The 10,382-nt window shown below is 57.7% G+C and overlaps 2 protein-coding genes across 2 annotated transcripts; both read left to right on the top strand.

The window, feature by feature from the left end:
• Window positions 1-3,328: 3,328 nt before the first annotated feature.
• On the top strand, window positions 3,329-7,009 carry KLF1 (Kruppel like factor 1). Its single transcript, XM_030301504.1, has 3 exons — window positions 3,329-3,478; window positions 4,250-5,117; window positions 6,335-7,009. Exons 1-3 carry the CDS (start codon window positions 3,392-3,394, stop codon window positions 6,508-6,510), a joined length of 1,131 nt encoding a protein of 376 aa, XP_030157364.1. The 5' UTR covers window positions 3,329-3,391; the 3' UTR covers window positions 6,511-7,009.
• A 649-nt stretch (window positions 7,010-7,658) lies between these two features.
• DNASE2 (deoxyribonuclease 2, lysosomal) lies at window positions 7,659-10,207 on the top strand. The gene is given in 7 exon segments (XM_030301516.1): window positions 7,659-8,005; window positions 8,132-8,309; window positions 8,399-8,477; window positions 8,802-8,966; window positions 9,056-9,253; window positions 9,658-10,004; window positions 10,007-10,207. Coding segments are annotated over 7 exon segments (1,098 nt in total). The 5' UTR covers window positions 7,659-7,910; the 3' UTR covers window positions 10,043-10,207.
• Window positions 10,208-10,382: the final 175 nt, after the last annotated feature.

The following is a 10,382-nucleotide window of genomic DNA, read 5'->3' as shown; positions in this document are numbered from 1 at the left end:
CTTGAACTCACGGACCGCGAGATCATGACCTGAGCTGAAGTCAGACACTTAACCGACTGAGCCACCCAGGCGCCCCTTGCCTTTAATATCCAACTAAAACAGTTTGAACCCTCCTGTTCACGGTGGAAGGTTCTCTCACACTTCTAGTCACCTCCCTCCTCCTGCAGCCAGTGGCCTCTCTCCTTCCCCAAAGCTCCCTGCCCTGGAGCTGGTGTGAGTGTTGGAGTTCTCTGATGCTCCATGGTGTCAGAGGGTGACATCAGTATACACAGCAGGAAACCCAAACTGAGGTTCAGGCCTTGCCACCTTGGGAAGTCCATCATTCCTCTTGGCCACATGCTCCTAGGGGACAAATGCTTTCAGCCAAATGCTCCCCTCTCTCTGGACCTTTACCTTCTTGCCTTGCGTTTTAGAGCCAGACATGCCTGTTTAGTGCCTCATCCAAGGAGATTTCTCTCCAAGAGACACTCTGATTTCCAGGAAACCACTGTAATTCCAGCCATGTTGTTTACCGAAGTGAAATTCGCATGACATAAACGAACCATTTCAAAGTGTACAATTCAGGACACCTAGCACATTCACCATGTTGTGCAACCACCACCTCTATCTAGTTCCAGAACATTTCCATCGCCCCAAGGGGACCTTGGACCCATCAGCGGTCCTCCCCATTCCTCCCCCCTCTGCTCCTGGTAACCACTAATGTTTCTGTCTATATGGATTTGCCTGGATATTACAGGGACTCTTTCATGACTGGCTTCTTCACTTAGGTTCATGCACATGAATATGCATTAGAACTTCATCCCTTTTTTTGGGGGGAGCCTGGGTGGCGCAGTCAGTTAAGCGACTTCAGCCAGGTCACGATCTCGCGGTCCGTTGAGTTCGAGCCCCGCGTCAGGCTCTGGGCTGATGGCTCAGAGCCTGGAGCCTGTTTCCGATTCTGTGTCTCCCTCTCTCTCTGCCCCTCCCCCGTTCGTGCTCTGTCTCTCTCTGTCCCAAAAATAAATAAACGTTGAAAAAAAAAAAAAAAAGAACTTCATCCCTTTTTATGGCTGAATAATATTTCATTGTATGGGTGGACCACATTTTGTTTATCCATTCATGTGTTAATGGACATTTGGGTTGTTTCTATCTCTTAACTATTGTTAACTGATGCCGCTGTGAACTTAGCGTACCAGTATTTGTTTGAATACCTGTTTTCAATTCTTTTGGGTCTATACCCAGGCGTGGAATTGCTGGGTCACATGGTAACGCTTGTTCAACTTTTTAAAAGATGTGTATTTATTTTTGAGAGAGAGAGACTGAGACACGGAACAAGTGGGGGAGGGGCAAAGAGAGAGGGAGACGCAGAATCCGAAGCAGGCTCCCGTCTCTGAGCCGTCAGCACAGAGCCCGATGTGGGGCTCGAACTCACAGACAGCGAGATCATGACCTGAGCCCAAGTCAGACACTGAACCGACTGAGCCACCCAGGCGCCCCTCAACTTTTTGATTGTTTAACTTTTTGAAGAATCATCAAACTTTTCCACAGTAGCTGCGCCATTTTGCATTCCCACCAGCAGCTTACGGGGTCCCAATTTCTAGAAATATGGCCATCCTACTGGGTGCATTGAGCTGGCTTTCATATTACTTGCTTCCCCCTCCCCTTGTGATACATGATCATTTTTTGCCTTTTGTGCAATGCGTTCATGATGCAGAAACTCTGATCGTGTGTCTGTGGCGATGTGTCTATGGCTGGCCCGGGTTGTGTGCTTTTCACTATCAGCATGTTCGACTTCATGTCGGTGCGGTTGTGTGTCTTTGACTGGGTGTGCCTGGGGGGGGGGCATTTGGTAGCTGGGCAATTGTGTGACTAACTACAAACTGGGGCAGTGACAGGTGGTGTGAATACGTAAGGTTGCAGATTTTATATGATGCTGGGCATGATTGTGTCTGTGTCTGATGTTTAGCTGTGTGCGTTGCTACATCATTGTGTGTTTGTGAATGATTATGTGCGGGGGGCGGTGTTTTATGCTTTTGTGTCTGGAGGTGGGGGTCGTGTAACTGAATCTTCTGTAGCTCTGTGAGAACATATCCAAGGATATCTGTGTGTCCGTTCGGTTGTGGCAAAATCACGTCAGTGCGATTGTGTGTTGTAGCGGTGTGTGAGTGCGTCAGCACCCGTCCGCGTGATTACGAATTCTGTGTCTAAGAGATTGTGTGACTACAACGTTGTGTAGCCAGTGTGGTATATAGCTGTGGTTTGTGCCTGGGAATTGTGTGTCCGTGCGACACACACACACACACACACACACACACACTTACACATGCCATGGGACTAGACGGTCCGTGTGACGGAGGAACCAGGAATTTGTGTCACTGTGGAACTGCACATTGTGTGTGCATATGATTGTCAGCTGCTTGTCTGTGACGCGTGTCTGTATCATCCACCCAGCCTCCCAGGACACAACACCGGAGGTCCCTGGTGCACAACCTTGGATTCCTCCCCCATGTGGGGCAGGAACCAAACGTCAGCCAGGCCCAGAGCAGGGGGGTGGCTGTGAGGGCCTCCTGTAGTTCAGGTACTTGAGTGTCCCGTTTCACGCAGGAGGGGAGGTCATCTCCCCTGCCCCATTGCATCAGAGCAATGGTGGCTGCGGTGGCCCCGGCCTTCACACACCCTACTCCGTGCGGCACCACAGTGGGGGCGGGGGAGGGCACGGTAGACAGTGGCAGCTGTTTGTCAGGGGGTCCTCCTCCTGGCACCGGGCTCGACCCTGGAAACTCACAATCCAGGCAATTTCAAACCAACCTAACCTGAAGCCCCAGCCCCCAACCCTCCTGCCCATCGGGAACAGAGTTTGGCTCTTCTGGGCCCCCACCTGATAACAGCGTCCAACATCTGGGCCGTCTGATAATGCTCCACTTGGCAAGGACTTCGTGCCAAATCCCGCCATCAGCAAGGTTACTGCTGTTTAGTGGGGAGGGGGAGAGCTACAAGGCCGTGGTCAGGGGAAAGGGGGTCTTGAAGCCCCTTCCCAGGATCCCCATTCTGTCTGTTATCCCCTCCTACAGGAAGGTAACTAAGAACAGACGCCCAAGTCTCTCTTTTTTGTGGGGACTCGGTGCCTCACTTTACCTGACACCTGAACCCTCAACCTCCGAACCCCCAGCCCCTGAACACCTGACTTGGCTTTGGATACGGGGTCAGTCCTTAAGGCCCAGCCCCTAAGAAGGCTGAGATGAGGTCTGTTCCCCAGAAACGGTGACCCCCCGCCTTGCCTGCCTCTTATCAGGGACTGTAGCCAATCAGCTGAGGGCAGAGAAGAGCCCTCCAAGGGGCCATTGGTGTCTCAGAGCCCACGAGGCCACGGAGGGAGAGGAGGCCTGAGGCCCAGGGTGGGCACCAGCCGGCCATGGCCGCAGCTGAGACCGCCTTGCCCTCCATCAGCACGCTGACCACCCTGGGCCCCTTCCCGGACACACAGGAAGACTTTCTCAAGGTGGGGCCAGGCGGGGTGTAGGTGGGCTGGCTGGGTCCTGGGCTGTGGCTAGAGCTTGGGGGGGGGGGGTCTAGTCTGCATCTTGCTCTGAATCTTACCCAAGGCTGGGGGTCCTCAGTCCAGGCCAAGGGTCTGAACCTTGTCTAAGAACCTATGTCCGTCATATAAGACAGGCTTGTAGGGGCACCTGAATGGTTCAGTCCGTAGAGCATGCAACTCTTGACCTCAGGTGGGTTCAAGCCCCACATTGGGTGTAGAGCTTACTTAAGATACAAAAAACCTGAGGCTTGGAGCTGAAAACTGCAGGGGTCCACAGTGAGACCACCCCAGATATGGGGGGGGGGGGACAGCAAATGCATATAGGGAACATCCAAGTATTAATCTTGGGAATTAATTCTTGGGGGGGGACAGGGAAGGAGAGGGAGAGTGGGGAGGGTGGAACCGAGGCAAGGCCCCCCCTCCACCCCCAGCCTTCCATTCTTGTCTCTTCCACCCCTTCCCCCAAGCCTGAGTGTGGCTCCAGATAATGTCGGTCTTATCTTGGGTCTCCAGCCCCATCGACCTCTGTCCCTGGACTTTGGGGGGGGGGGGGCGCTAGAGCGAGTCTGCCCTGTAAGGGAGGGGGACAGACTGACATGACAGACAAGCAAACGAGACCCCTTTCCAGAGCCTCTGGCCAGTCTATCCCCACTAGGGCGTCAGGCCCCGTCCATCTCTGGGCAGGGTACCCTGGTGTCCACCGAGCCTCACGCTACCGGCTCCCCTCCCCAGTGGTGGCGCTCTGAGGAGGTGCAGGACTTGGGTCCGGGTCCCCCTGATCCCACCGGGCTGCCCCTCCACGTGAGGCCGGAGTCGCAGGACGCGCCCAGGGAGGACGAAGACGACGAGAGGGACTCGGCTACCTCCTGGGATCTGGATCTCCTTCTCACCAATTTCCCGTGCCCGGAGCCGGGCGGCGCGCCCCAAACCTGCGCTTTGGCGCCGGGCGAGTGCTCCGCGGCGCAATTCCCGCTGCCGCCCCCGCAGCTGCCGCCGCAGCCGCAGCCGCAGCCGCCGCCACCCGAGACTCTTGGCTCGTATGTGGGCGGCTCGGGGCTGGTGGCTGGGTTCTTGGGTCCCGAGGAACACCCGGGCTGGGCACGCCCGGCCCCCAGAGCCCCGGGCCCCGACGCCTTCGTGGGCTCCTCCCTGGGCCCGGTTCCCGAGCCCAAGGCACTGTCGCTGCAGCCGGTGTACCCGGGGCCAGGCGCGAGCTCCTCCGGCAGCTACTTCTCGAGGACCGGGCTTTCGGTGCCCACGGCGCCAGGCGCCCCCTACGGGCTGCTGTCCGGGTACCCAGCGCTGTACCCGGTCCCGCAGTACCAAGGGCACTTCCAGCTCTTCCGCGGGCTCCCAGCGCCTGCTCCCGGCCCCACCGCACCCCCCTCTTTCCTGAGTTGTCTGGGACCCGGGACGGCGGGTGCGGGACTCCGGGGGACCGCAGGAGACCCAGGGGGGATCGCGGAGGCCGCGCCATCCAAACGCAGCCGGCGATCGTGGGCGCGCAAGAGGCAGGCGGCGCACACATGCACTCACCCGGGCTGTGGCAAGAGTTACACCAAGAGCTCACACCTGAAGGCTCATCTGCGCACGCACACAGGTGAGGGAGCGGGCGCGGGGCTGGAGGATGAGCCTCGGGAGCAGAGAATGGCTTGGGGAGCTAGAAAACCCGAGCGAGTGGCGAGGCTAAAAGCGGAGCAAGGGGCAGGGCAGAGGAAGCTGGGAGCCGGCCTGGGACCTCAGCAGCCGGACAGGCAGCGGTGCGGGAGGCGGGCGGGGGCACAGAGACAACCAGGGAAACCTGAGGACCGTTTCAAGGAACTGATGACCGGTAAGACCTGGGCAGAGGACCGGCTAAGACGCAGAAAACCTGCCTAGAGGAGGGACTGCGGGGAGGTGACAAGCTTGGAATGCCAGCGGCGAGGTCAAAGACATCGGGTTCAGGTCTGGGGCAAGCGAAGAACGGAGTTAGGAGCCGGGACTATGAAAGGCCGGTTGCTCGGCACGAAGGCGGAGCCAGACCGTGGGGGCGTGGCTGGCACTCAGAGGCCGAGGCAGGGCCAGAGTCAGCTTCCGGTGCCTAGATGCAGAGGCCGACCCAGGAGGATAGAGACAATAGCTGGGAAGGAGGAGGGTAGGCACAGGAGGAGAAGCCAGGTCCCAGGATCCTAAAACGGGGGCGGGCCTGTGGAATAGAGGCTGCGGGGAGGAGAAAGGGAGTGGCCTCGGTTTAAGAGTCCGCGCAGAGGGTACGGCCAACTGTACATTCCTGGGCGGGGACTCAGGGAGAGGAGCCAGGAGGAGCCTAGGGAGAGAATAACCCTCCTGCACAGGGCCTGGATTTCAAGACTCAAGGGCCAAGGCCAGGGGTAGAACTGGGCCAACAGCTGGAAGGTCCCCTGGCACAAGGTGGGGCTGGAACATAGGGAGCAGGGCCAAAGGACGAAGGCGAGGATGGCTTTAGGACTCAGGGGCATGGTAACATGACGCAGGAAACGAGGCCAGAGAGGTAGGGGACACCACTTGGGTCCAGGAAGCGAAAATGGATTTGGCGCCAACTGCAGGTACAGAGGAAGGGTCGGGGTCACAGAGGCTGGACCTGGGTGCAGAATCAGGGCCGTCCCCTGGGAGTGAGAAGGGCCCTCCCCTGAGAGGGAGAGCCTCCTTACATCTTGCGCCCTAGGCGCCTCACTTGCCTCACCCTAGTACCGGGCCAAGGCTGAGCAAAGGAGCGCGGCCAAGTGCAGAGGCAGACCCGGGGGCGGGGGCGGGGGGGGGGGCAGTAGTGCTCACGGCTTCCTTGCCCCAACCCCCCAGGAGAGAAGCCCTACGCCTGCACGTGGGACGGCTGTGGCTGGAGGTTCGCGCGCTCAGACGAACTGACCCGCCACTACCGGAAGCACACCGGGCAGCGCCCCTTCCGGTGCCAGCTCTGCCCGCGCGCTTTTTCGCGCTCCGACCACCTGGCCTTGCACATGAAGCGTCATCTTTGAGCCCTGCCCCAACACTTGGACCTTCCTGGGGATTGGGGATGGAACAAAAGCAGATCCACGCAGGGTGGTTTTCCCTCGGATGGACCCTCTCTCGGATTCGCAGTCCCACAGATCCACCCAAAGATCAAGGACTGGCCCATAGACAGACCTGTGGGAGCCTCCAGCCAAAACTCCCACACGTCCTCAGCCACAGGGAGCCACACAGAGACATCCAGTGGTCACACAAACACAACGAGACAACCCTCCAAATAAATGGACTCTCAGACACTTCGGACAGAGAGACAGACCCTCAGAGAGCTGGACCCTCAGACCAGTTTACAAGACGCCCTGGGCAGTGGGAGTTGGGGGTTGTGGGGTGAGGCTTCCCAGAGACCCTGGGCCTAGCAGGGGACTTCACATCGCGACTAATGAAGCTCTGCATAGTGCCTGGATCTGCTGTGAATGGTTATGGGTCCTGTACCAATGCCCTTCCCAGATAAAGGTTCAGCGTTGGCCTGACTTTGTGGGTTTTGGGTGCTGGCAGACGGGAGGAAGCTGTATCCTCAGGGGTGACATTGGGGGCCGTACACACCTTCACACCCTCATCTCCTAAACTTCAGCAACCCTTCTTGGCACTGTAGGCTTTGCCGCCCCTCACCACCACACCCCAAGATCAGGCTACATCGCCTTTATCTCCTCCCTTGAGCCCCGGTTATATTCACTGGGACCGTCTCCCGCTGTTTAAGAGCCCCTCGGCCCGGTCCCAGAGTCTCAGCACCCTTCACCCAGACATGATCCAATGTAATTCTTTGACTAGCTCAGGGGACCCCGGGAGAACATGTGGAATGAAAAGAGAGAGGATCAGGAGCACAAGCGCCCCTTAAAAGAGCAAAGGTCACAAGAGTTGGACCTCAGATTGTAAAGCAAGAGAGGAAAAAATCCAAATTTGCGGCTAACCCAGGAGCCGGGGAAGGAATGGGGTCCTGGCGGAAGAGTGTGGTTTGAGACCAGCCCTAGGAGAAAGAGACGGAGGCGGGGCCTAGCGGAGGGATGTGAGCCATGATTGGCCGGGAGAAGAGTCGAAGGCGGGACTCGGGAAACCACCTGGCCACCGGGGGCGTGGCCTGAGCCGAGGCAGCAGGGGTAGCGTATCTCGGGTTGAGTGCGCCGGAAGCGGGAAGCGGCCAGGGGCGCCTGAGGGGAGTGACCTTCAGAAAGGAAGCACCGCCCCCGGAGCGCCCCTAATTGACTTTCAAATCTCTGCTTCTCACTTGGTGGGCGGAGTCTCCATCCTCATGAGGTCCTGGCTGGAGTTCCCAGGCTGTTTGGGGAAGTGAAATTTGCCTAGGGACCGGCCCGGCCCAGCTCGTGACCTGGTGCCCCGCGGTCCCAACGCAGATTCCTCGACCCGAGCAATCGCCATGACCACGCTGACCTCGCTGCTTTTGGCCGCGCTGCTGTGGGTCCCTGTAAGGACCCTGACCTGCTACGGGGACTCGGGGCAGCCTGTGGACTGGTACGAGTGCGCAGGCGCCGACCCTCTCCCGGGGTTGGCCCGGGGGTTGCTGCACACCTGGGTGAATGAAGCCTGGAGTTTCCTCTCTTTTCCTCCCTCCATTACTGTCCGTTCCTCAACTTCAAGGTTCGTCGTCTACAAGCTGCCGGCCGAGAGCGGGCCCGGGGATGCGGCGCAGAGCGGTCTGCGATACAAGTACATGGATAAGGACTCCGGGGGCTGGCGCGATGGCGCGGGGCCCATCAACAGTTCGGCGGGGGCCGTGGGCCGCAGCCTCCTGCCGCTGTACCGGAACACCAGCCAGGTGAAGGGGCTCCTGGGCTGGACCTGGGATGGGACTCCAGGGCCCGGCCTGGGGGAGAAACTTCACGTTGCCCCATCCATCTCCCCCAGCTCGCCTTCTTGCTATACAACGACCAGCCACCTAACTCCAGTAGGGCTCAGGACTTTTCCAGTCGGGGACACACGAAGGGTGAGGCCCGGACTGGGGCTGGGGAAGAGCTCTGGTTTTCCCATGCATTTTCCCCAACCCCTAACCTAACCCCTAACCCCTGATCTAACCAGAGGGGCGGGGGGTGCTCTGTCAGACTCTGGACCTTTGCTTCCTCATTTTATATTAACATGGTCTTTCTTTTTGACTATGAGAATTGACAGCTGCGGAAAGTGAGCTAGCTCAGCAGTGATCTCCACACTGCCCACACCTCCAGGCCCCCCGAAAACTGAGGCTGTTCCTGGTGGTACATGTGTTTGTTGGGATGCCTTAAACAGTCCTCCTGAACCCTGTCTTCTGGTTCAGGTGTGCTGCTCCTGGACCAAGAAGGGGGCTTCTGGCTGGTCCACAGCGTTCCTCGCTTCCCTCCACCTGCCTTCTCTGCTGCATACAGCTGGCCTCCCAACGCCCAAATCTATGGGCAGACCCTGCTTTGTGTGTCTTTTCCCCTCACCGAATTCTCGAAGATTGGTGAGTGTGGACAGGGAGGCAAAGTGAATCCCTGATTCCCAGGCCAGAATGTGGAATAGTCCCTCATTTTCTCCACCTTTGCCCTCCAGGCAGACAGCTGACCTACACCTACCCCCTAGTGTATGACCACAAGCTAGATGAGGCCTTCGCTCAGCAAGTCCCCAGCCTGGAGAAGGTGGTCAATGGCCAGCATGTTCTCCAAAGCCCCTGGAACAGCAGTGTAACACTCACATCCAAGGCAGGGGACACCTTCCAGAGCTTTGCCAAATTTGGAAAATTTGGAGATGGTGAGTCCGGAGATGGAGGGTTGCCAAACTCTTTTTCTGCAGAGGGGCTGTCTAGCGTGTCCCTGGCTGAGGGCAAGTCAGGAATAGGGACTAGGACTCTTTGGGAGCCACAATCAAATGTTGGTAGACAACCAACAGACCTGGTTCACATATTGGTTTCTGGCTATGTGGTGTGTGATTTAACCAGAGCCTCAGTTTAACCCATATGAGAAATGGGGATACTGATAAAGGATTGTGACAAATGAAGCAATGCACATAAAGCATTTGGTAAGGGCTATAACTTTTAATGTTATAATTCCCTGGGTTTCCAGGAATTGACAACTGAGGAAACTGAGCTCAGAGAGGGGAGATTGGCCCTGGCAATGACCCTGACCCTGTCCGTGCCCTTTTTCCGTCCTCCACAGACCTGTACTCTGGCTGGTTGGCAGAAGCCCTTGGCAGTAACCTGCAGGTCCAATTCTGGCAAAACTCTCATGGCATCCTACCCTCCAACTGCTCCAGGGCCCAGCATGTGCTGGATGTGACTCAGATAGCTTTCCCTGGGCCAGCTGGGCCAACCTTCAGTGCCACAGAAGACCACTCCAAGTGGTGTGTAACCCCAGAGGGGCCCTGGGCCTGTGTGGGTGACATGAATCGGAACATCAGAGAGGAGCACCGGGGTGGGGGCACAGTGTGTGCCCGGCTGCCGGCCCTCTGGAAGGCCTTCCAGCCTCTGGTGAAGGCCTGGAAGCCCTGCAGAGAGAACAGAGCCTTCTTTCCAGGAAGCCCAGTAGAGCATGTAAGAGCTAAGGCTCAGGGGCCAGTTGGGACCTGAGTCTGAACCCCAGTTCAATGCCTTCCTAACTGTGTGACCTTAATTATGTGCCTTAACCTTTGACTCGGTCTACTCATCTGCAAAATGAGAGTCACAATACCCGACTCAGGACTGTTGAGAAATAAAAAGAAATTGGCGGATGGCGCTGTTAACTTTTTTTGTCTTCCAGTGGACGCTGGGACTCCAAGCCACGCTGCAGCCCTTCTCTCCCTGAAGGTCGGGGGGCAGCTGGCACATAAGTGAGACCCGAAGCGGGACCACAAGGACGGGTCCACCCAAGACTCACCTCTCCTCTTTTTGGTAACCAGGCCTGGA

This window comes from Lynx canadensis, chromosome A2, assembly GCF_007474595.2.
Source record: "Lynx canadensis isolate LIC74 chromosome A2, mLynCan4.pri.v2, whole genome shotgun sequence".
NCBI classification, from domain to species: domain Eukaryota; kingdom Metazoa; phylum Chordata; class Mammalia; order Carnivora; family Felidae; genus Lynx; species Lynx canadensis.
This window is presented reverse-complemented; position numbering and strand designations above follow the sequence as displayed.

Bases quoted from the DNA above. Each gene is read 5' to 3' on its own strand.
- KLF1 (XM_030301504.1), top strand. From the start codon at position 3,392: ATGGCCGCAGCTGAGACCGCCTTGCCCTCCATCAGCACGCTGACCACC. The intron at 3,479-4,249 runs GTGGGGCCAGGC...TCCCCTCCCCAG, and splicing joins CACAGGAAGACTTTCTCAAG to TGGTGGCGCTCTGAGGAGGT. The intron at 5,118-6,334 runs GTGAGGGAGCGG...CCAACCCCCCAG, and splicing joins TCATCTGCGCACGCACACAG to GAGAGAAGCCCTACGCCTGC.